Genomic DNA, 26,863 nt, shown 5'->3' with positions numbered 1-26,863 from the left:
TGGGCCCGCCCTGGAGTGGCCGATGGCCTTGGTGTCACTCTATTGGAACAAGTTGATTTTTCCTTTTCCAGCGGGTGTGACAGCTTGGTTGTTACTACAGTCCTATCTTAAACCACCCGCTGTGACGTGGCTTCCACTTGAGGATGTTCAGTTGAGAACAGTATTTTCAGTAATGGTCCCGCCCTCCATGTCAAACTTCTGTTTTCATTTTTACACATTACTTTCTCCAGAAATACATAGACGCTCTCTTGGCTCCATTTCACCTTCTTGCCGGTATGCTATTTCTCTTCCTCTTCTTTCGGCAAACTACAAAAAAATTAACTGTTTGTAGTCCCTGCCTCCAACCTAAGGCCACCTCTTGAACCCACGTCGGGAAGATGCACAGTGACGAATGAGGTATGTCACCAGGCAGAATCGTCATGAGGTACACTACCTCCTGACCGCTCCCACCGGGTGATCATATGATCCCAAGTAGGGCATCCTGAGTACATAAAACAGCAGCACTGAAAAGTCTACAAGGGTAACGGGTGCTCACTTACAAAGTAAGGATTTGCCCAAGACAAATAAACAGGGCTAGCCACACTGTAGTATCCATCGTCCACACATGACCACGGACTGTCAGGCCTCGGCCACAAGACTTAATTGTGTGAGTCATTGTAGCAGCAGTGGCCAGTGTGGGCTCCACTCACCTCAGCTGACCCTGAAGTGTGATGCAATGCTAACTTTCTCCCTGAACGAGAAAAGGGTCAGGGTCACACTTCCCTCACTGCTCCCGGCCCTTCTTACCTGAGGGCTGAGAGAGAACATGCCTTCTCTGATAAACTATGGCTATTAAAGTCATTGCTCTAGATGTCCAGTATCTTCCTTCTTCCCCAAGGCACAGTTTCACAAACCACTTCTTTAATTCAGTGTGGTTTCCAGCATTCACTCAATGAACACAGCAAACCAAATTCACCAGCCAGTTGTTTATTGCAGGGGTCAATACACATGTTTTGAGGACCACACTGAACTCATTCACTTGACAGTCATAAACACATGATAATCTCTTTCATTGGTATATTTTTACTTTGTTTGGTATGGGAAAATAAAGATCATTACAAAATTACAAATTATAAGTAAAAATCCTAATAGCAACTTAATAAAATGGCAGGAGTAAAGACTTCTAGTCTTAATGTGTCAACCAACACTGTGCATTTAAAATAAAAAAGACAGCCTACCCAGGTCCAAGGCGGCAGATGTTAGCAGGACGAACCTACTAGACAGAGAGCAGTCAATGAGGAATTATAAAAGATAAGAAAAATGCTGCTGTGTAGCGCCACATGACATCCTTTGGGAGTAGGAAGTCAGAAGAGAGAGAGAAACGCGTCTCCTCACGCTTCTCTCTGCCCCACTCTCTAGCTTCCAGGAGCTTCCGGCTTGTCAAGGTCAAGCTGCAGAACTGAGAGCGCGCACTGGTGGCCTTCAGTGGGGCCCTCACAGCACCCGGAGGAGGTCCAGCGAAATCCTCGAGCGGGGGATATCAACGCTGAGCACCTTCACTTCTACTCTCTCTCCAGGGCCCAGGCCCAGGCTTCTTCTTTTCTTAGTCTTTGAGAGCTTTGCTTCTGTTATGTTGCGGATGGGAATCAGGCCTGACTTCCCCACTCCTATATTCACAAAGACTCCAAACAGAGTGGCATTCTCCACTTTGCCAGTCAGGACCGTCCCAACCTGCAGATCTTCCAGACACACAATGCTCCTCTTGAAGTCAGGTTTATCAAAATCTACAGGGAAAGAGGAGAAACGCTATATAAGCGATAAGGCACTACACTTAGAGGCCTGACGTCACCACGTGCTGATCGATACAGATGCCCAGATCAATATTGCTCTTTGAGGGAAGAGATAAAGAAGCTAGGGACGCAGGCCTGTCTTGAGAAAACTACAACAAAGCATCGTGGGAGAAACAGTTCTCTCTACACTCAGTCTCACTAACGCGAACGCGAGCACTGCCTGGGAGGATGTGGCTGGGCGAGCTCATCTTCTTCCCCGTGAAGGGCGATGGGGTCTACCTTTGCTCAGTGACTACACCAGACTACCTCACAAATGCTCGGAAAGGGAGAGCGCAGGAGCTGGCTCTCAGTGTCTGCAGTCTAAAAATTGTTTCAAAAGCTCCACTCGCTTTTGGACAAATGTGGTGAAGTCAAATGTTTTCTCTCAACTTCTTCCCACAAACTGAGAATTCAGGAATCAGTTCCTTCTGCTTCAAAGGCATTTAGTCAGAATGCAGCGGTCCTCTATTGCCCACGGCCGGCTCCGAAGCGCACACAGACGGAGCTGGCCTCCCTCTCTGCCTCTGGTTAGCTGACTGTTTACTGACTGTCCTTACCTCTGGCCCAGCTGCTCTACTGGACGCTACATACACAAAGACTCTGGGTCTCCGTCTCAGGCTCTTTCCAGCCCTTTTCTGGCCCATCCCAGGAGACATATTTCTGTTCACCGACACTAGGCAGGCCAAGGATCACTACAGCGCTAGATAAAGGCAAACAACCAATTCTGTGAGAGAGTGAGTTTAAGTGCGGCTTGTGGGTTATCCATGGCCTGCACTGGCCCCTGGGCTCGCTCCTTCCCTGGGATCACTGAGTGTTGACTGTAATAACAAAGAACACATTCTAGCTTGGATCTCCTCTCCTTAGCCCCGCCCCCAGCCCCCGCCCCCCCATCCATTTCCTCTTCCCCCACAGCTGGTGACTTTACCTCATTACTTGTTGGAGCTATCCTTTACATTTGTATTAACAACTGGCCACCTCCTTCTCCCTCCCCAGGCTGACCACCTTAAGACGAGGATCTTTTAGAAATCAAACTGCCCCTCATCATTAAACATACTAACGTGGGAACGGACTCTGGGATTTCACCTGATGCTGAATTCCAAAGCAGGAACCTCTGGTAATTCAAACCACACAGGGTGAAGCAATGTCAAAGTGAGGTGAAACCAGGGTGCCCGGGCAGAGGCAGGATGGCCCCCAGGGACCCTCAGGCTTGGAAACCTCCCCCCTCCTTTCCTTGTAGAAAGCCAGCTGCTGCCAATCCCTAAGGGGCTCTGATCAGCTGCTCAGGCTAGCTTTGCACAGAAACCAGAGTCAGGAAGTCAGGACAGCCCCAGCCATGGAGAAACCAGAAATCCTCCGTGAACTATGCAAATTTTCACACTTCAAGAGCCAAGGCAGCACATACAGTTAGGCCACTTTCACCAGCTTTTTCTTAATTAAGCAAACTGACTTGTAAGGAGAGCTTTAATAAAAAGGAATTAAGAAAAAACAGAATGATGAATATAAGGAAAGAATGAGGCCATGAGACAGGAAACACTTTTGAGAAAACAGAGAGAAGAGACGTAATACAAATATGATATGGAAATACCCAACATGCTGCCTACTTCCCAGACCTCCAACGTATGATTCATCCACCTCTGCCCTTGGGAATGTGCTGTGACTTAACTAGGGCAAGTCTGCTGAAAGAGATCTGTTTGAAATTGTGCCTGTCCCACTGGAAGGCCCGGGTCCATCTGCTGCGCAGCAGGAAGCTCACAGAGGAGGGCCCGCTGCTTAGCTGGGCGGGCTGAGTGTTAACCGGTGGCCTATGTTTTGAGTTCCACATGGAGCTGAGCTAAGAGCAATCAGCAGCATGATGGAAAAGTAACGATGGACGGGAAAATCTAGTACAGGCCACCTGTAGCTAAAGTGTCTGCCAACCATCCAGCGCAGCGCACAGGCATAAAACCAATCCACCCCACAGGAGACCCACCGATGCCCTGTAAGACCAGCACAGCATCCACATGGCTTCTCGGCAGCTCCGTCTGTAGCAATACCCTCTCTACATGACGACAACTGGGTGCTTGACACCCACATTTGGCACTGGTCTTACTCAGTGTTTTCTGTCTCCATGGGTCATTGCTCTCAACAACTATGGCTATTACACTTCCTTTTGCCTCAACCTGTAGAGAGCTGAGGACACTCTAAATTAGAAAGACAACCAACATAGAGCTAGCAGCTTATTTGTTCAGAGTGCTCAGCGACGTGGAATCCAGAAGCCTGGAAGGCTGTAATTCAGGAAGAGGACTCACTTTTTAGTGTGAACAGACTACTTTACCTTCTAGCTCTTCAGACACAAAGACAGTTTACTGGAGTAAACGCTGGATGAGGAGTCAGAAGCTCCGCTTGTAGCTTTGACTCCAGATAGGAGGAATTCAGGTGCCTATGAAGGATGGACTGAGCCTCAGCTCTCTCATGTCGAGGATGAGAGAGTCTGCATGCAGCTCCTGTGAGGACCAAAGGCGATGACGGCATGAGGGCGTGGGCTACAGCGCAACTGCAACTCACCTGTTCGGAAGTCAAAGCTTTCGGGCTGACTCAGGCCATCGATGATGACCTGCAAGGTGTGCGTGGTCGTCTGTAGCCTTTCTGCAGTTTTCTCTATGCCTTCTTTTCCGAGAGATAAGTTTATTTTCTGTTGCATTTCAGGCTTTCCAATCTCATGCAGTGTCCCTCCAATGGATGACAAGAACCTTCCGTGGGAAGAGAAGTCCAACACTTACCCGTGCTCACACTGTTTGCATTATTCCCTTACATAGGTCTTCCACAGTCTTTCCTCACCCTACAGCAGCAGGTCTTTAGATGCTCCATGCTGAAATAAGCGATGTAGCTCCAGGGCACCTGGGCAAGTGCAGCACCTGCTCAGACTTGTCCAGGAACATTTGACAGTATGCTGTTCATGACAGTTAATGTCATGTAAGTATGTTCTAGATAAAGCTATCTGTACTCATCTTACGTTTCCTACAATTTTCAGTTAGGAAAACATTTAAATTTAGATTAATAGTCAAATAAAATTTATAGATGATACCAAAATCCAACATGGAACGTGTCAAGCACTGCCGGTTTCTGACATTCTGCTTACTGTATATGTATATCTATGCCTGTGGCCTGTGATAGGAGGGTGACCTGCCGCTGCCAGTTCCAACGGCATAATGCCACGGAGCATTCAACAGGAAAGTAAATCCCAGAGGGCAGGCAGGGGTGAGGGCGTGGCAGTAGCATGTGCACCAGCGTCTGAGCACACCCTACAGCAACAGAACACTATAAAAGGGTGTGTATGGAAGGAAAACGTGATTGTTTTCCCAAAAGGAGGCGAGTGAAAGCTCAAAGCTATAACCTGAAGCTGAATGCTCTTTATACACTCTGTACACCACAGAAGCTACAATGTCGCCTTTAAAACTCACCTTTGCCACTTGCTAACCCCCTTGCTAACCCCCTTGCTACCCCCCCTTGCTACCCCCCTTGCTAACCCCCTTGCTAACCCCCTTGCTACCCCCCCTTGCTAACCCCCTTGCTACCCCCCCTTGCTAACTCCCTTGCTAATCCCCTTGCTACCCCCCCTTGCTAACTCCCTTGCTATCCCCCTTGCTAACCCCCTTGCTATCCCCCTTGCTAACCCCCTTGCTACCCCCCTTGCTAACCCCCTTGCTACCCCCCCTTGCTAACTCCCTTGCTATCCCCCTTGCTAACTCCCTTGCTAACCCCCTTGCTTGCACAGATGCTGCTCAGTTACTGAGCTGAGATAAAACCTTAACAACACAGAACAACAAACTACAGCTAAGATGCAGTTCGATCTGGTTTCATATGAGTTCCGGGCCATGGCTCCCTTTCTTGACATTCCTTGGCTGGGTATTTTTCTACATCATTAAGTTCCATTTCCTATGATTAATGGCACTTTAAAAATGTCAGCGCAGTAATCAGACAGACAGTGAGCCTAATGCCCTCGCATTCTTTCTTCTGAGAATGCCTCTTGCACTCAGGAAGGGAAAAGGAAGCGGCTGGAGGGTTGTCTCTGCACATACCCCCCCGCAGCAGGCAACTGCACTGCGCACAACAGGCCGCTGGCCTTTCCTGTCCTTTGTGTGCAGTGTGCTCAAGCAGAGCCAGCCTCCTCAGTGACACTCCTCAAGTGACACACCATGACAGATCATCTCATGGCTGGTGGGAAAAGGCCTTTAACCTCACATTTACCTAGGGTATCTCTTGGGTTCAAGTGTGCAACCCTTCTACATTTCTAGAGCTGTATTTTTTATTTTAAAAGATTATCTAGCATCCAACAAATTCTTTTGGAGACAAGTTTTAGCTAGCAGTCTAATAAGAAGACAAGAGTGATGCCTATGTCCTTCTGTGGAAGTACACATCATCCAAATGGGAGGCCAGAGAGCTCTCTCTGCCACCTCAGTCTGTGTCCATGGCTCCCCAGCAGGGGCAGAGGCAGCATGTACGTGTCTGTGCTGACTGATGAACAGCAGCACAGTGGGCTAGTGACAGGGCCAAACTGCTGGAGCTCTGACTGACAGGGCAGACACAAGGCGTGTCTCACAACTAACACCCTCATACAACCTTCTCAGGAATCCCTGTTCCTGACAGGCTTTTCTGATACTCACTGACTTGACTTTACCAGGGCGCAACTGATTACTACATAAGACACCTTCCCTACCCTCCATACTCTGGCTCATGCCCACTTGTTAATTAGCTGGCAATGTGTTAATTGGCCTAAAATTAGTGGACTTTTGGACTATGGCTATACACACACACACACACACACACACACACACACACACACACACACACACACACACACACACACACATATATATATAACTTTGAATAGCATCCAGCATTTAGTAAAGCTGTGGCAGGAAACTTCCCAAAGCACCCAGTCAGCAGGCCCCTGGGAGTCTTAATTGTACTGTATATATATGTATGCACACACTCCCTCGAGAGGTATTAACTGCTACGAAAGCACTTCCATATTTAAAAAGTCTGCTTCTAGTGACTGAGATCTAAGGAGAAAGCTGGCCTGTTTAATCAGGGAGTATGTTTCATATATCATTTTCATCCTCACGGAAGGCAGAGGGGCAGCAGCCGCTGAAATCAGTAAGAAAGCACCACGTTTGTGTCGACCTGGTGCTCTGTATTGATCCCCTCTATTTTTAAATAATGAAGGAACAGAGTTAAATAGTTTTTGCATTTTGAAAACTTCCTTAAAGTTAACCAGGTCACAGAAAAAGCCAAGAGAAAGGGGGAGAAACCGGGAAGAGAAGTGAAGCCAGCACTGGTGGGTCTGTTCCCAACTGGGTCTCAGATACACTTGGCAGTCCCCATAGGAGGCGCTTCATGCCCCAGCCGCTCAACAGACCTGGCTTCTTAGGTAGCACAGGAAAAGTATTCTCCAGATTCTAAAGTGCTCTAGCATAGAGAAGTATGCCCAACACAAAGCACTTCCTAGCTCCAAAGTACAGAAGCCTGGAACTCATAATGAACCCACAGTGATAAGTATATACCACGCACTGTTCTAGCTGCACATCCTCCTTTAATCACAATGGCCCTAAAGTGAGGAAAACAAAAAGGGAAGGAGGTTTAATATATTGTCCAAGGCCACGCAGCAATCCTATTCACTGGCATTTCATATCACACAGGTGTCCATGCCACCAAGTGAATGTAAAAATTCCTGTTATATTTGGCTAAGACAGAAAACACAATGTGTTGGGTCATATCATATCGCGCCAACACAATTTAATGGCAGATCACTTCTGAACCTTCGGCGGTTAGCACCAAGTAAATCCCACAAAGTTGTTATTATGCACAACCTTTTAAATGGACAGTTTTCAGACTCAATGAGTTATTAAAGCCATCGTCTCGGGTTCTCTCCTGTCTCTGGAAGGCTTTTTCCATTTGCTAAGGACTGCTGCTGGAGCTGCTGTTTTTATTTAATATGTAATTTCATCCATCTTATTTAAAGTAAGAAAGTAGCATAAATGCAACAAATGAGCACATCATGTTCTTTTAGCACACATCTGCACGGAGTTAAAACACAGAGCTCGCAGCACAGCGCATGCTCACTTCTTAGACACAAAGCTACACAAGCTAGCACTGCTTATGTTCTCAAGAGAAGCTTGTTACAAAGGCCGGGCCTTCTCCACAAAGAAAAAGAAAAGTCTATTTAAAACCTTTCCTCCAAAGAGTAAAGACTTCTCCAGACTCAAAGGACTCTGGAAATGGATGTTCAGATTTAAGTAATCATTTCCAGCACCGAGACTTAGTAGTTGAGGGGTTTGTTACACAGAGCAATGGGACACCCTGCAGAGCTCAGAACCTCAGTGATATAACACCCCCCACCCCTTACAAAGAGCACAGTCGGGTTACAACCCATTGAGAGAGAGCCATGTTACCACAGCAAAGTCCATGGCTCTCGGCTCTCAGAGACTTCCACCCTTGATTCATTTTATCCATTCATTTTATAGGAATTTTGTCAACAAGTAAAAAATTAAACACAAGAGCATAGGCATTTTGGAAATGAAGGGACACAGAGAGGGAGGGTCACAACTATCAATAGAGAATTTCAGTGGCATAGGCAGGACTGGCTTTTAAGCTGGGGTTGTGTGTGGAATCGTGGGGCACTGACCCCAAGTCCAGCAATGCTCTGCTACTCTAAAAAAATATATCACTGTAAAAAGTTGAGAAATTTGAACTCACTGTGACAACAGATAAGAAAGCGTTGGGCCTCTCTCTGCCCAGGCTGGTGTCTGCAGGTGCGCTGCGCAGAATGGGTTCGGGCTGGCCTGATGGAGAGGGTACCGGCTTGACCATATCAGTTGTCTTGTGATCACATCAGGTGGCAGCCATGGGAACTGTGCTTTTATTATCACTAAGAAACTTTCAAATTTCTCCTGGGTAAACCAAGACACAGACCTGGGCCAGAATCCTTAAAATTCTGGGCTGGTACACACCCCACAAGTAAGAATAAATCCAAGTAAAGTGCATTTATGGAGGGCCCCAGAGCTACCAACTGCTCCACAGAAGCTAACAGGGCGTTAATGAAAATGGTATTTCAGTGGCTTTTCTTAGCATTTAATCAACTGCAGAAAGAACAGAGAACTCTCCAACTGAATGTACAGCTGACTAGGTTTTAAAAACAGAGTCCAGATAGAAACTACCCTGGAACATGTAACAGGGCTGCTTTGAAGGCTCTCACCCTCTGCCCTGGGAGCACAGTCTTAAACAGATGACCCATTTGAGCCAGGGTGGGGCACCTTTAGAGTCATTCTGTGGCACCATTTGGAATGTCTTCAGAATGTCTCCTGCATCAGTGAGGAGCAGAAAGTTACTAAGAACCAAGAAGAAGCTGCCATGGATGGAGAAATGCAGGCTTCTCTGAGCACTGAGCTGCCTGCCGCCTGCTTTCACCTTCGGCAGGCTGGCTAGATGCTTCCTTCTGTTTAAGGGCCGGGTAGACAGAGCTCACAGACTCACTGCCTGACATAGGAATGGTCTTGGAACCTGTTCTCAGGCAGCTGCTCCATGAAAACTTCATTTCTTAGCATCTCAGAAGGGGAGTTAACTTTACTTAAAAAGAAGTGCCAGTTAAATGTCTTCACATGCGCGCCGTCTAAGGTTAGAGCATTAGGATGAGCATACGGCTGGAGATAGGTGAAGGTGGCTTGCACTCAGTTTAACCAAGGCACTGAAGACCGGTGAAGCAATAACCAGCGTCACGAACAGCACAGACCACCTATTCCTTAACAGTTCGCTGTGTGCCCCATCCTACATAAGTACTGTAGCTTAGCACTAATTTGAAAGCAGCACACACAGCAACATCACTATTGATATGGAAATGTTGAGATTCCTCTTGTCTTAGGAATTACCTTCCAAAAAATTTACAAGTGCCATAAGGAAATCCATGTTCTCACAATTAAAAAAAAGCTGTCCCACTCTCCCACACACGAGAGAGAGCCCAATAGTGGGGGGTGGGGGAGGGTGGCAGCACGCCCAGTTTGATCACCTCTTTTCTAGTGAGCCTAGGTGCTCTCAAGTACACATGCTCTACCTCAAGTCATAGATTTGCTAAAATCAAAGCCTGTGAGAAAGGAATGTGACAAAATGCTGAAGCCAATTAGAAATACAGCAGTGAAGCATGCTTAGCTTTATCTGATAAACACTTATTTCGTGTGGAGGGAGACCAGGCCAGCTGGGACCGCATCACTTCTGCCTGTCCTCGCTGAGGCAGCGTTTATGTTCAGATGGACACAAGCCTTCAAAGTGTTCCATCTCTGAAGAATCTTACTGTAGTTGTAGCTTCGCACACAGGACGCTCAACTCCCTGAGGGACTGAGTGACCACTGCAAAGTCACACGACTGAAGCCACACGGTTGGTACAGGGCCTCACATTTTCATCCATGCCTCACCCCTGACTTTAGAGGAGCGTCAGCCCAGACACAAGATTGAGACTGCAGATAAAATTTGGCACCCAGAACTACTGTCTGGGAGCAATTTATTATTATTTTTTAAACCAAATTTGAAAGAAAGAAACTTTGGCTCTTTTGAGTTACTGAGTAAGGGTTGAACAAAATTAAGTTAGTGGTTTCAAAGGCTGCAGCTTCTATATAGTTCAAAAACACTGTGTTTAGAATTAATATAATTTAATTTACTGCCTGTAAAGCCATAATGTGGATTAGTGCCTGTGACTATTTGAAAGAGGAGGGTAAATAAAGCAATAGTATTCAGAAGCACACGGGCGGCTGACAGAAGAAAAGGCTGAAGCAAGCCACTCTAGTGCTACTTGGAGCAAGCCCAAGTGACAGGGAAAACCTCTGAAGAAACAGATCTCATACCACAGGGCCAACTGTCAATGGTGTGACTTTCCAAAGACTAGTGGTGGCTTCTTAACGTCATCCACTGTCTCAGCAAGACTCATCGCCCTCTGAATGGCGAGGGCACTGTGGTATAGTGGGGAAGCGAGGTTGAAACAGCTCACTTCTGATGACAGGGAATCAGAGGACAGGGGAGGCTCAAAGCCGCAGCTAGACTGGGAGCAGGAAGGAGAGATAACAGGAGACGAAATCAATACCTTCCCGGGTGCCAAGCTCCAGACGAGGAGTCTAAGCTTGAGCAAGAGCGGACAAGGAGAAAAACAGACAAGTGCTTGTATGCTGGAAGATTCTAAAGCCAGCACAATTCCATGGCTGGCCGGCAGCTCCCTCTTTCCTCTCCTGCACTGGGAGTGGCATGTTGTTCTATAGTAGAAGGCAGAGAAACCAGCCTTCTCCTCTGTCCCAGGAGCTGGTATTAATATGAATTGACAATGCTAAATGTGCAAATTACATCCAGACCACAGAGTAGTACAGGAACCCCACCACCGCCACCTTGGAGAAAGTCCTCTGACTCCCATGCTTTTTTCTACAGCTTAGCTGACAGCACCTTCTTGTTGACACTAAAAATAACAGTGATCACACAGTCACTACGGTGTCCAGGAGCTGAGTGTATGGCATACAGTAACTTATCCAGAGCCACCAGCTCAGTGTTGCTATTTTATTTGCTTAATAGACAAGAACACTAAGGCCAGGGAAATTCAAAACCATTCCCAGTTCAAACAGCCAGGATCTGAACCCATCAGCCTGAGGGCCCTTGACCTTCCTAGGGCTCCCGCTAGTTGTCAGGAGCCTGACGTCCGCTGTGTTGGAACAATGGGAGCGCCATGGCCTGGCCATCGATTCTTCAGCAGGCAAATTCTCTTCCATTATTGCCCTTTCTTGGGTGGCACTTCTGATGTGTTGAGTATTATCTCCTGGGAACTACAGTGAGACATTTAGATGAAGTAACTGTTATTCTTGCTCATCTTGCCAGCCTGCCTTCTCTGGGGACCCACTGTCTCCATCTTTCCAAGGCTGGAACTACAGGTTGGTCATTGTGCCCCCAGCATTTACTTGGTCCTGGAGAGCCACACTCTGACCCTGACACTCCTGTGACAAGCACCCTGCCCTGTGAGTCACGTCCCCAGACCACCTGTTTGTTGTCTTCACAAAGAGTAACTTAAACTGCCTGTATTACAGTTGCTTGTCAGCCAGAAGCTTCGTTCCTAGTTAGGAACAGCTCAGTGTATGGCTGTGAAACCTCTCAACATAGTTCTCAAAGAGATGCCCCCACTCAGGGTGTTGAGTACTGGGGGTTTGGCATCCACCCTCACTTAAGGCAGGACCTCCAAAGAATTTCCCCAGATGTCCTACTGCTAACCCACAGGCACCAGTCAGGGTCTCCTGCCCACTGCGTGCATCAGAAGAATTCCTTCTACTTTGGGTCTTAAAATCCAATACAACTTCTTAATAAATCAAAAGTCAACATTGCTTTGCTTTTGTACAGAAGTTCCTCCCCGCTTAAAGAAGCAGCATGCCAAACTTAGGTGATTTCTCTTGTCCTAGTCTTGAATTTTAAATTCATGGTTGTGGATGCTCTCAAAATACACTCTGCTACGTTGACTGTAAGAGCCTGTTTCTACAGGCAGAGCTGCAGGAATAAGGAAACTCCACCGCTCTCTTATGTCAGCACTGAGCTGATTAGGAACTACTCCTTGAGATCTGTTCACCTGGCACATGACAAGGGCAACACATACCTTACTCCTGCTAGGCTGGCTTTTCTAGAAACCAGCCTTTAAAAACTCTCCCTAATGGCCCATGTGGAAATAGCATATACTTTATCAAAATGAGTGCTGAGTGAGTCTTGACATGAAATTTCCTGGCATTTCTCAACTTAAACCAAGAGCGCAGCAGCGTTGGAGCTTGACTATCTACTGGCCGTGCATCGAATTCTTAACCCAGCACTCTGGGTGAGTGCCAGGTCTCATGTGATGCAGAGGGCCCAGCAGAACCTGTAGGCCACAGCTCCCTCTCTCCTACCTCAAGAAGGGGAAATCAGGTATGTGGCCGGCTCCTAGACAAACCAAAATGGTAAGACAAAGGGAGAGGAGGCACGGAAGGGGCAGGAGCCCCACACACACCCTTGCTGGGCCCCGCTCCCTCTCCTAACACAGCAGCAACTCCATTTATGGCTATAGATCCCATACAATGACACCACTCACATGTAGATATGGAAGGATTTCTCCACAACATAAAATGCAGGAAGAAATGCTGATGGCCTCCTCTGCTTGCCCATTCCATAGACTCGGAGACAGGACTGGCCGCAGACATAGCGCTCTGTGAAGGTGCACACAGGCGCTGAGTTGCTGCGGGGCTGGGGCAGGGACGCCAGGGAAGGATGACACAGTGTGCTCTAGCAACAACTACGCCTGCACACTGGTCGCAGCCATTTTGGACTATGGGGAAAAAAGTGTTGGAAGCAAAGCCAAACATTTCACTGTGTCCTGTGAAAGTTCACTCCATTCTTTCCCTTTCATTCTCTCTTTCTGTCATTTTTTTCCCTACAGGGTGCTGTGGATACAGTGGGAAGTCAGATTCTGACAGTCTCCAGGCAACTGGAGCTTACAGCCTACAACCACTGAGGTCCAAAGATCCCTTGGAGCTAGAGTCACAGGTGGTTGCAGCCACCTGCTGCGGGTGCTGGGAACTGACCTGGGGCTCTTTGGAAGAGTGGCAAGCAGTCTTAATCACGGAGCCATCTCTCCAGCCCTGTTAAAAAAAATTTTTTTAATGGCTCCAATTTTCACCATGTGAATTTTGTTGGTGATGATTTTATTCATCGTCTGGGATGTGTAGTGTGTAGAGCCGAGGTGATTCACAATCTCATGAAGCCTACAAAGTAGGGGATAAACCATCCTCAGACTCTAGACTAGAGGTCAATAATTAGTGACCATTGTGAAGCTCAAAGGTATCTATCTCTAGCAGTTCTTGATAAGAGCCATTACACAAGATCAATTTCAGGCTTTTGTACTGAGAAGCTGAAGAGATGAGCTGAAGTCATCTGATGTGCCGAGGGTTGTGGCTGGAGCGAGACTTCAGGAAAGATTCGGCATCTGACTTTACACACACTAGACTGGAGCTGCTGAGGAGGCAGCTAGGTAAGAGTGGGTTTAGGAGCCGTGCACAGTGATGGCCGTGAGAGTGGAGGGATCACGGGGCAGTAATGACTGTAGCTTTGCAGAGCGTCTCACTTTCTCACCTCTCTTCTAACAGGGACTCTCTCTCTCTTAAACTCTGTCTGCCACAAGTGTCCCCAGTGTTCATTTTGTTTTTATCACTGTATTCCATGGAATCTGTCAGTGAAGCATATGAGTCTCTTTTCAAAATAGACAGCGAACGTGAGCTGGCTCAGCGTGGCTGCTGTGGAGTGTCAGCGTCACCTCCTGACGTGGACTACTGCAGTTTGTCTGATGTCCCTGCTTCTTCCTGTGCCCCCTGCAGTCTATTTCTAACAGAGCAGACAACAGCAGCCCCTTCACATGTACGTCATGTCATGCCACTCTTCAGTTCCAAACCCAGCTAGGATTATCACTAAGTATTAAGACCACAACCTTCTGGTAGCCTCAAGTTGCTTGTGTCAAATATGGTAGAATAGGTAAGTAGTTTAAGGATGGTTTTGAGGTTACTAGTTGAGAAAGTGATTTCAAAAGACAAATAAAGATAGAAAACTGAAAGGGACTGAATGAAGGAAAGTAAGAACTAGAGGCAGACAGTTCTAAGACATTTGGTGATGAAAAGGAGGCACAATAGGGCTACAAGTTCAGGGAAAAGACAGATAAGAGGTTTGCTGCTTTAGCTCTCAGAAAGTCAGGGGAGCCGGGTGTGGTGGCACACGCCTTTAATCCCAGCACTTGAGAGGCAGAAGCAGGTGGAACTCTGTGAGTTCGAGGCCAGCCTGGTCTACAAAGTGAGTCTAGGACAGCCAAGGCTAACACAGAGAAACCTTGTCTTGAAAAGCCCCCTCCCCAACCCCCCAAAAAAGAAGAAAGTCGGGGGACGCTGGATCATAGCAGTAAGAAGTCTGTGAGCTAAACCAATAAGGTGGAGGTGACACTCCTAGAATTTCATAAATTATTCATCTAGCTGCCACTTCCCTCCTTCTTTTACAGGAAGGACAGTAGGGACACAGGGATCAAGACAATAGCCAAGGCTAAGAGTCTTCAACAGTGGCACAGAAGAAGTGAAGGTGGAAACTGAATCCAGAAACAGAGTGGCTAGGGAAAGACTGGGCCGAATGAGTAAAGAGCAGGGCACAAAGAGAGGGAGGGGAAGGTAGGGTAGTCTCAAGTTCCGCAGTGAGAGAGGAAGTGAAGTCACCCTGAGAGTGTAAGGTCACCTGGAAACAAATTAAAGGAGTACAGAAGGCAGTGACCCAAAGGGCTGAAGAAATGTTGGTTTTCAAGTTCTAGGTTTGCGCCTATCTTTTAGGGTGTGCTCATCCAGGGCGTTGTATTTGAATGATGTCAGTCCTTTCACGTTCCTCTGCTTTTATGTCCTTCTATTTTGGTTCCTACATCTTCTTCTCTTTAAACAGGAAGAAAGAAAATGTGGTCACTATTGATCTGCTTACTGTGAAATGCCTTATTCTAAAACACAAGGGAATACTTTTTACTGCACTATCCAGGAAATGCATGTTTAGAATTAGTTCATTTTTCCCTTTTTAGTTTGTTGGGTATCACTGAGGAATATGATGTAGAGCTAGTTTTGGAGAGCAAGGGTTACAAAAGTATCTTATGTTGTACTGAGGGTAAGGAACAGGAAAGGCAGATTAATTGTTTTCTACAGCTCTTAATTCTAAAAGTAGGAGAATAGAGAGATGCTAGCGTATTTTTTACAATGGAACATTACTCAGAGAAAAGAAAAGAAAGGAGGGAGGGAGGGAGGGAGAGAGAGGGAGGGAGACAGACAGACAGACAGACAGACAGAGAGACAGACAGACAGAGAGAACACCAAGTTACCAGTGCCAGTTACATGGGGGAAACCTTTGAGTGTTACACTGGGAAGAGACACCAAGTGAGCACATCTGTGTGGCAGCATTTCTAAGATGTTCTAAGAGCAATGAGCTAATTTTTGTCAAACTCCTTGAGGGTTTAGGATGAAAGCAATAGTTTTGTTGTTGTTTTAATTTTGAAAGAGTTTTGGATTATATTGGTATTGGTACTTTCCAAAAGTCAGAAAACATACACTTAAAATTTAATTTTATGTATATTTTACAAGAGAAAAAGACCTACAGAATTATTAAGCTATGCATGAAGAGTATAGTGAAAAGTACACTTATGCCTTCAATGTTCTTTGAAATGCACCCAAATAAGTTGGTGGGTAAATAGGTAGGTAGATATGGACAGATGTATAGAAAGGCAAGTGCAGTGCCTGCTGATATCGAAATGCAGGCATAGAGGAATTTTTTGCATGTGTCAATGATTTTCATAATCAAACACTGGGAAGAGCAGACTGCTGTAGTGTCAGTGGACAAGCTTCACGTCTACTTTTCTGAGTTATTCTTATACCTTTATAATTGCAAATATTTTTTTAAAAGTAAGCTGTCTTAGTTAGGGATTTAATGCTGTAAAAATGCATGATGACCATGGCAACTCTTGTAGAGGAAAACATTTCATTGGGGCTGGCTCACAGTCTCAGAGGTTCAGTCCATGCTCATCATGGCGGGAAACACAGCAGCGTGCAGGCAGACATGGTGCTGGAGAAGGAGCTGAGAGCTCTACACCTTGATCCACAGGCAGCAGGAGAGACTGGGTGCCATACAGAGCCTAGCTTGAGCATATAAGACCTCAAAGTCCACCCCCATTGTAGGTACACCATCTCTTGCATACTGCATGGATTCTTCACTGTCAAGAAACTGTTGGCTGGCCTACAGCTGAAGAAATAGGAGGAATGAAAGTAGAGTGAGGAGTGAAGAAGACAGGTGCTTGAAACCTGAGCAGAGGCAACCAGCCACCTGGCAGAACGTAGAATAGAATAAATGGGATATTAGTTATGAGCAAGTCAGATACCATGTCTAGCTATATTGGCCTAGGCTTCTGTAAACATATTTAAGTCTCAGAATATTTATTTCTAGGAACAAGGGCATAGGTGAAAAACATGGGCTACAGAAAACTCCCTTTTACACTCCGCAGTGACACACCTCCTCCAACAAGGCCACGCCTCACAAGCCAGTGATGTTTATCAAAATGAGCAAATACATATGATTTCAAAGCAATGTAAAGATCTCATATTTTAGAATCAAAGTTAAGGCAAACTGGTTTTAAAACCACTACTGTATAATCTAGTCAGAACCTTAGGAGTTTTTGGTTATGCACAAGTCACAGGGTTTGAGCTAATGGAAAATTTTAAAGATAATCAAATATGCAACTAAAAAGTTGGTTTTGGATCAATAAGATGGGCTAGTGGGTGACCAGCCTGATGGCTGTTCTGTCCTCAGGACCCACATGGTAGAAGAAGAGAGCTGATTCCTTTTGCCAGTTGTCCTCTGACCCCGCTCCCCACATGTACACACAAAGACATATAATAAAAAGGGTAAAGTTGGTTTCTTTGAGCAGTTTATATTAAGCTTTTGTACTGAAAATCACTTCAGTATCTTTCTCTGTTAGTGTGCTCCCACTAAAAGATCATTAGACTCTAAACCCAAGGAGAGATCCTTGGGAAAGGTGGCTGTTTATGCTTTCAGAAAGGGCTTTGTCTTTTGAAGAGCGCAAGTTATACCAGGTGTTAGTCAATTGAGTAATGCCAATTTCCAAAACCAACAAACTGCCATGCAATTTCCACCGCACAGCTTTCTCCCCTAGAGCCAGGCTTACTGGCTTGACACAGCTCCAGGAATAGCGGCTTCGCTCCTCACTGCTGTAAAGTAATGTGTGGCCAACTAAGCACCATGGAACAGCTGAAAACTGCTGTCATGCTAAGGAAGCCTGTGTCTCAGCTCTCCTTACCCCATACAAGGCCGTGTGCAGGGCAGAACTCACGGGGCTGGCCTCAGGCTCACCTCACTGCTATGTCGTAGGATTCCGGATGGATGCAAGTCTGGTCTAGCGGGTTTGCTGCGAAGGTGGCACCTGCTTTGTTCTTCTTTTTGCCCAGTTTCTCATTCGTGACCACTACAGCTCCTTGGCTCTGGCCTGAAGAGTCAGTGTGCTGGCTCCTGCACTCAGGGAAAACACATTCAAAGAGAGGAAGTTGAGCAGAAAAGCAAAGAAAACTAAATTAATCATGTGCTTAGTCCTCTGCTATGCTAACCACACGTCGTAATCATTCACAGAAACTAACACACTTTGCTTAAAATACTATTAATATAATTTCCTGTTACTCAAAGTCAAAAACATTCTTACACAATTCAGTCCACGCAACTGGCATTCCAGGGGAAAGGAAGAAATCGATAAAATCTTCATCATCATAGAAAGATGGCAAAGATGATTTCTCAAAGCTGAGAAAAATCGTATTTCCAATAGAATCTATTGAGTGCAGAGTGAGACCCTAATGATTGACTCACAGCTGACAAACTCATGGAGACAGACTCACGGTATCTATTTGAAAAAAGACAATGGCTTTCAAAAGAATCAAATCAAACACAGTGTTTAGAGGCAAGCCAAGCCAAAGCAGACTGGCATCAGGTTTCACACTGCACACAGAAGACAGAGTCAGAGCACAGATAAATAAATTTGAAGGTGTAAAGGAAATGTCCTGAACGCAGGGCCAGACTGCATTCGACAGGAGGACAAATGGAAAGATTCCCAGGCACGCAGCAACTTCAGCAAAACCTAGTCAGTGTCTCCAGGAGTTCCCTACACACGGACCCCTGAGAAGCAGTTATTAAAAACAAACAAGAATATGCACTATAGAGACAGTGGGAGGCATATAATCAAAAAGTAACATTAAACAGATGCCTATACATGTTATTAATATATATATATATGAATGTATTTATAAAAATCTAAATAATGTTACATGTGTGTGTGTGTAAATCTCACCATGAAGGAAAACAGAGCTAAAGAGAAGCAGGCTGGGAAACTGGAGAACAGTGTGTGTGTGTGTGTGTGTGTGTGTGTAAATCTCACTCTGAAGGAAAACAGAGCTAAGGAGAAGCAGGCTGGGAAACTGGAGAACATCCCAAGTCTCTAGCCTTTTTCTGGAGGACAGAGCTGGATTAACTCCAGAGGTCAGTTCAGGATAGAACAGAAACTGAGGGAAGGGCCAGCCAATGACTAGTCCAGCTTGAGTCCCATGCCATAAGAGCAAGCCCACCCCTGATACTATTGATGATACTCTGCTATACTTACAGACAGGAGCCTAGCATAACTGTCCTCTGAGAGGCTTCACCCAGCAGCGGATGGAAAGAGATGCAGAGACCCACAGCCAAACATCAGGCAGTGCTCAGGGAGTCTTGTGGAAGAGTGGGGAGATAGATTGAAGGAGCCATAGAGGCCAGGACGCCACGAGAAAACCTACAGAATCAACTAAGCTGCGCCCACAGAGACTCAACCACCAAAGAGCATGCTATGGATGGGACTAGGTCTCCTATGCATATGCAACCAAAGTGCAGCTTGGTTTCACATGGGACCCCTAACAGCAGGAGCACAGCTGAGCTCTGACTCTGCTGTGTGTCCTTGGATCTCTTCCCTTGTCTGGCCTCAGTAGAAGATGTGTCTAGTTCTATCTCAGCTTGATACGTCAATGCACGTTGATATCCATGGGAGGCCTCCACATCTCAGAGGAGAAAGAGAGGGACTGGAAGGAGAGGGCCAGAAGGAAGCTACTGGTCAGGATGTAAAGTAAATAAACAAAAAACAAAGCTGAGGATAAGACACATTGAGGAGGAAGGTCTGCTAACTAATGAATTCATTGGAAAACGTAAAAGAGGACTGAGAAAGCACGATGGGGAAAAATTTTGGAAGACAAGAGAGTCAGTGCAATTAATTAGTCAATACATACAAATGCATCAGAGTGAGACTGAGGCATGAGAGCTGTGTTTATAAGAAGTGTGACAATAATACCAAACACCTCCTGTAGCAGCCAGCAGCGCAGCAACGCAGGCACCCACCGAAGTAGCCTTTATATGATATTCTTATTAAAGGCAAGAAGACAGAAGATACAGAAGCTGTAACAATCACAAAACTCTTTAAGTACTGACATCAGTTGAAAAATATAAGGCTTTTAAAACAACTCAAAAAACGTTTTTCAATAAGGCAATGATTACATTAAATTATAGTCCTGTAATTTAATTAAAATATCACACAGGCCTTGTAGAGAACGACAGGAAAGAAGAATAAACTTCTGTATGTAATACTTGGGAAGAGCTATGAGTAAACAGGGTCTCAAATAGTTATAAACATATGCTCATATTTAACAATAAACGCCACATGCACAAGGGTGATACAGAAACATATCTACAATGGGGAAATAAGGGCAAGAAACTCAAAGTGAGAAAGCCAGGCATAGCTCACTTCTTATTTCTTTTAAAATACTATTTGAATTTTCTGACCAAGCTTTCAAAAACCAAATACAACAAATACAGGATTATTTTATCCTCCACACTTTTCATTTGTGGCCTCTGGGTTTTGTGTGTGTGGTGTATTGTGTGCACATAGTGCACATGTGTATATGTGGAGGTGAGGGCTGCCTATCAGGCATCTTCCTCTATTAAACTCACTACCTTATTTTTCCAAAGCTCACTAGTTCAGATAGGCTGACTGGCCTGCAGCAAGCCCCAGTGACCATCCTGCCTCCTGTCCCCAGCTCCAGCATGGGCCTGTGGGTGCGCGCAGCCTCCCTGGGCTTTAAGGTGGTGCCAGGGATGGGAACTCGGGTGCCTGTGCTTGCTCTGTAGGCCCAGCTTCTGGGTTTTTTTAATCTGCCTGGGAAGAAGAAGTCCTATCAACCCGCCGCTCTGCAAGTTCCGCACGTCTTCTGCTATATGTTTACAGTTTCGCTCTTCTCATTTAACTCTATGATCTCTGTGGAATGTACTGAAAATAAGGAGCAAGTTAGGCGGACCGCATCCTCTGCATATACCAACCTTCTGAATTACACTGTTCTGTAAGTGATTTTATGTCAATTTTCTACCAGTATCTGAAATGTCATTCTGTCATAAGCTAACTTTCAGCTCTGTTATAGTGCATTTGAGATTTTATTCTGTTCGGTTTACATATCAAAACCCAACTGTTCCATTATTATTCTCATTATGAGCTTTGCAACCAGCATATGTGGCTGACTATCCCTTAACCTGCTCCAGAAAGAAACTGTTTTTGCATGACCTCTATGATAGTTTTGTGAAGAGGAAAAAACATGCATCCATACACCAGGAATTTCAAAAGGAGGAAAGCATAAAGACTATTCCTTCATGGTTGTAAAACGCTATCGAGTTTATCCTAGTTCTCTGCTTTTGAGTAACTTGGACTAGAAAGGGAGGATTCAAGTTGGTTCACACAACGGCCGACTTGAGGCTACTGCAAAGTCAGCAGTGCATTGTGGGTACATCGACTCTCTACCGCTCCTTCCTGCCACGCTGCCGTCATGTGGTGGCACCTCTCCTTTCCCTGCCATGTGGCCATAAAGAGGTTGCACCTTGTTTCTAAACACCTCAAAGCTGGCCCTGCCACAGGACTTCTCACACTTGGGGCTTGCTCTGATCCGTGTGCAGCTGACCCCTTCATTTCTCTCAAAACTTTGCTCACATACTTTTCTACTACGTAAGGCATCTAAAGCAGCTGCTTGCCTCCCCAGGACAGCGCCAAGCCCCTTGATTTTTATAGCACTTATTTACCATCTGAAACTACTTGTTTTACTGGTTGGCTTATTGTCCTTTTCCAAGCACTAACATATGAGAAGAGGCAGCTGTCAGTCTTGCTGACCGCTGCATTCCAGCCTTGCACTGAACACAATCCCTGTGGGGTGAAGGAAGGAACAACAGGCATCCAAAACTCATGCTGTCAGCAGCAGGGGTGACAGTGACAAGAGAGGAGGCTTGCAAAGCACCAGAGGTGTAAGCTTTTACAGTCACCTGCAGAACGTCTGGATGTAATCCTGGTTGACTCTGATGAAGCCAGCACACTGCTGGAAGGATTTTGGACCAAGGCCTTTTACCTTCTTCAACTGTTCTCGGTTGATGAAAGGCCCATTTTTCTCTCGCCACTCAATAATATTTTTGGCTCTGTTGGCATTGAGTCCTGCAATATGCCTAAAAATAAAAAGATAAAATAAAGTAACAAAAAGAAAAGTAGAAAAAAGAAAACTCTTACCTAAAAAAGATAACAACATAAATCACAGGGACCCTAAAATCAATTGCAGTTATACATTGCTATATATCTAAATTAGTCCGCGAAGGACAGGAAAGACGACAATGCAAAGCTGTGACAGGCCAGCTGCTATTTGTGATACTGGTGAACCTGACGCGGCCACAGAGCGTCCGGCCCTCTGTGTGGCTACAAGGGGGATCCCTGTAGTAGCACTCCATTATCAGGGTCTTCCTGTCTGCTGAGTCCTCTGATGTACAAAACTGATAGAGGGACTTCCCTGTGAATGCCAGGGTTGAAAACTATCAATATGGAATTGCTTGCTTTTAATTAAAAGATTATTAGTACAGAGAACCCTAATTCTAGGCAAGGAATTACGAGTTTCATGGCTTTGGTAGGAAAGTGGCGTCTTAGAACACAGAGGGCATTTCCACCGTCTCGTTTTGGTGAGAAGGATCTAGACCTGGGAATTTCATCAGACCTCATATCCAGAGCACGGGGCGAAGTAAAACACGCAAAAGGAAAGAAACAGGAACCCTTCTAGAATTGCCAGGAGAGCAGTCGGGGTGGATAGGGGACTTGTGGGCCAGGGAAAACCCAGCAGCCCACCTTGAACCCCAGGAGGCCTCTCTTGGGCTACCTTCAGCCTTGGCAGGCGTGTGCAGAGAAGGGCCGGTGAAGGACAGCTAGGCTCCAGCTAGGGCAGCAGCATGCTCTCACGCCAACCTAATTTACATTCTATCCGCAGCAGTGGTGCAATCAAGGGTTACTATGAGTCCTTCATTTCAGATGTGGACTACTGAAAATAATAATAATGTGAATTCCTGCAGTTTTACCCTTAAATGACACCTTTCTCTCTGGTCATGCTACAGGAACTTATAAGCTGATAGAGTTTTCTCTGCTTGGTAACTTTACACACATGGCCCCTTTCCCTTAGCTAGCAAGTTAAACTCTTGTCTCACCTTAACAAAACCTCAGAACAGATGTTAATATCCACGCCCACAAAGCTGACACATTCTTCTACAACGCTGTCCAGGGTTGCCTTGAGTAAAGTCTGGGATACATCATGCTGAAAAGACAAAGATGAAGTAGCAATCAAAATTAAGAAGATGCCATTTGTAGATTGTTTTTTTTTTTTCCCTGCCCGCATTCATTGGTAGCCAACTAACACACACCATGGGAAATTCTTTTATTCCTCTTAAGCACACTGTTAAGATATAACTGAGCTGAAATTAAAAAATCTGCTCCCATGCATTCTAAGTCATGCATACACATTCATATACCACACACAAATGGAACAGGAAAAAAAGACCCTGATAGACTAAAGGTCTATTTTTGGTAAAGATATCTTGTAGGCGACAGCTTTAAAACTTAAAAGAAAAAAAAAATTTCCCCACAGAGCTGAGGACCGAACCCACTAGTAAGCGCTCTACCACTGAGCTAAATCCCCAACCCTAAAACTTCAAAATTTTAAAGCAAATGAAACACCTGAAATATACCAACCAGAAAGAAATAGAACTGGTAAAGATGTGGACCCAGAGGACTCAAAGCACGATCACCCAGAGTCATCTTAGATCATATACAGAGAGCAAGGCAGCTTGGACAGAGAGGTTATTCTGTGTGGTTTAAATAAAACTACATAAAACTTAATCAGACACTTATGCAATAAAAAATTAACAAAATTCGTAGGAACTGACCCAAGAAGAAACAGGAAATCTGAGTAGATCTATCAAGGGTTCAAATTCTACGTCTTTCAATAAAAAGGACCTTGCTTCTAGATGCTTCCTTGGTGAATGTGAGTAAACAGTTCCAAGAATAATTGCTGTCAATGCTTCTCAAAAATCTCCAGTTACATGAGGGACTGCTTCTCACCTCATCCTGCAAGGCCATTATTAACTTAACACCAGAGTCAGACAAAGACACGACAGGAAAATGGTACTCCTTATGAAAATAGATGCAACTCAAATCCAGCGAGAAAAGTTACAGCAGCTTAACCAGGAATCCTTCTTGACAGCCAGTTTGCAAAAGCTGCAGCTACTGATTAATGCAATATGGTGTCAATTAAATGTACAATTCTGAATCTTTATCAGTTGCAACTTTGTCCTTTTCAATACATGGGGTATATTGCCCTGTAATTGTGGTAGTGATACTAGGAATAAAAAAATTAAGGAATTTTTTTAACTTTACAAAAAAAAAAAGGGTAGCACACACCTTGCCATACATATAATGCACTTAGCATGAATAAACTCAAGAACCAAATACACATATTTTTAAATTACAAACAATCCTTGACATTTTTAATGTTTTCATTTCAAATTCAGAAAAAAAGAACTGTTGCAGTAAGCTATTTTCAGAGCAGGGTGCCATTTCCACCACAGACAGAGCACCTGAGGCTGCAGCCTCTCCTTTAACTGTGCTTCCCTCCAGCTGATGTAATAATTCTCTCAACTCCCAGTGGTCTTTGGAGGTGATGGACTAGAACATGGGAGTTTAGTGGGAGATCCACATATACAGGTACAAGGAAGCTGCCATCCTTGTGTAGGTGAGGGCTTTCAGGGTGAAGCTGCTTGGGCAGCCAGGTGAGGCCTGTGAGGCTTGTGAGGCACTGTGTCAGCACACCCAGCTGGGGTGGAATCATCACTGTGGTCTGCTATTGGTGGAATCATCACTGTGGTCTGCCATTGGTGGAATCATCACTGTGGTCTGCCATTGGTGGAATCATCACTGTGGTCTGCTATTGGTGGAATCATCACTGTGGTCTGCTATTGGTGGAATCATCACTGTGGTCTGCCATTGGTGGAATCATCACTGTGGTCTGCCATTGGTGGAATCATCACTGTGGTCTGCTATTGGTGGAATCATCACTGTGGTCTGCCATTGGTGGAATCATCACTGTGCTCTGCCATTGGTGGAATCATCACTGTGGTCTGCCATTGGCGGAATCATCACTGTGCTCGGCCATTGGTGGAATCATCACTGTGGTCTGCCATTGGTGGAATCATCACTGTGGTCGGCCATTGGTGGAATCATCATTGTGGTCTGCCATTGGTGGAATCATCATTGTGGTCGGCCATTGGTGGAATCATCACTGTGGTCGGCCATTGGTGGAATCATCACTGTGGTCGGCCATTGGTGCTCTACTTGGGGTGAGTAATCATTTGTCTCTCCAGGAACCTTCACACAAGTAGAAGAACTTTATAGTCTTCCATCAAAGATACTTCAGTGTGTTTTCCAAATAGCAAGGACATTGTCACACATAAGCATAATACAACTATTAAAAGCAAGAACTTTATTGATACAAAGAAAATTGTCTAATGCATAGGCCCTATTCAAGTTTTCTAAAGTACCCTAATTATTCTGTGCAGAATTGTGTTACCAGTCCAGAATTCAACTTGGGATCATAAACTAAATTTAGCTACCTCATCTTTATATACTTTTGCTAGGCAACTTCTAAGGTGGTTTCCAATGATCCCCGAGGCCTACCATTCATGCACTCCTATATGTGTCCACTGAGTATGGGATACACTAATGACTCTTACATAGATCAGTTATTACTAACATTATAACAAGTGTGAATGGTATTTTTTTTTAACCTTGACTCAGTTTAAAGTATAAGGAGCGAATGAACAAAGCTTGAGTGTATCATGCAGACTCACAGCATTGCCCTCACATATTCAGGACTGGAAAAAGCTCACCAACAGCCTATCTATATTAAATCTTGTGCCTGGCTATTAAATATACATAAAGCAGTGCTGAGTGTTACAACGATTGTGTGTAGTAACTTTTCTATCACTGTGGTGTTAAACAGTTGACATGAAGAGCTTAAAGGAAGATTTGTTTCAGCTCATGGTTTCCATGTCCTGGGAAGCACATGGTAGAGCAGAGCAGTTCACATCACAGTAATCAGGAAACAAAGAGAGATGGGAAGGGACACAGATCAAGCTACAACACCCAAGCACACATATGTGCTTCCAACCTACTTCTTCTAGCTATGTACCAAGTCCTAGTTTTCAGAACCTCCCCAGGTGGAGGATGAAGCAGTCAGCACACGCGCCTTTTGCTGTGTACTTCATATACAAACCAATCAGCTGGTAAGGTTAGTACACTGTTTTCAGAACATTTTTAAAAATTGGATTCTATTGTAAAGAATGACATACACGCATGTTCAACTACATGTGCGATGGGTAATATGTCCATAATACAAAATGCACTTCTTTCAGTAGGTCAAAAGGAATGAAAAGCAATAGTCCAACCCAACCATGCCAGTCCTACTTCATTTGTTTAATGATGCTAAGTGAAATCTGAGGGTCAATGTGTCAGGGCTTTGGAGTGAGACACCACTATTACTCAACAGAGGCTATTAAGAGCTTTGCACCACGTGACAGGACAGCCTGGAGGGCAGGCGACTGACTCACTGAAGAGTCACATGGTACACATGACAGAACGAACAGGCTCTGGGCTCACTCCTCTAGGCTTTCCTCAAGCAACTGTGAGCTCAGACCACTAATTTTTTTTTAACCAAATGCCTTATCTAGGAGCTCAAAGTCTAGCAAGGAAGACAGCGGCAATTAAAACAAGAAGCATATTACCAAATATCCTAGAACATTTTTTTTCAGTATTACTTAAAGCTTTATAACATCATGTAATTGAATTCTCACAATCTACAGCATGCCTCTATTTCTCATAGTATCATCACAATATGAATATATTCTAAGGAAACAGCAACACAAATGTAAAAGTGAGCGTGTTATGTTTGTGCACATATGCATAAATGCATGCACTCTAAGGTCCATCCACAGGGGACGCAGACAAACACATGTTAAAACAGCTACACAGTGACATAATCGAGACTAGAAAACCAACCAAA

The 26,863-nt window shown here is 45.1% G+C and overlaps 1 protein-coding gene across 1 annotated transcript in view; it reads right to left on the bottom strand.

Annotated features, from left to right (window-relative positions):
- Positions 1–1,327: 1,327 nt before the first annotated feature.
- Positions 1,328–26,863, bottom strand: part of Srbd1 (S1 RNA binding domain 1) — a 157,789-nt gene continuing 132,253 nt past the window's right edge. Inside the window, exons 17-21 of the mRNA XM_051159864.1 lie at positions 22,959–23,065; positions 21,765–21,941; positions 17,754–17,909; positions 4,353–4,537; positions 1,328–1,763 (exon numbers count right to left, since the gene is read on the bottom strand). Of these exons, the coding sequence (XP_051015821.1) occupies positions 1,474–1,763; positions 4,353–4,537; positions 17,754–17,909; positions 21,765–21,941; positions 22,959–23,065 (915 nt within the window). The 3' untranslated portion in view covers positions 1,328–1,473. The remainder of the gene's footprint in view (positions 1,764–4,352; positions 4,538–17,753; positions 17,910–21,764; positions 21,942–22,958; positions 23,066–26,863) is intronic.

Source organism: Acomys russatus, chromosome 1, assembly GCF_903995435.1.
Source record: "Acomys russatus chromosome 1, mAcoRus1.1, whole genome shotgun sequence".
Classification (NCBI taxonomy): Eukaryota; Metazoa; Chordata; class Mammalia; order Rodentia; family Muridae; genus Acomys; species Acomys russatus.
This window is presented reverse-complemented; position numbering and strand designations above follow the sequence as displayed.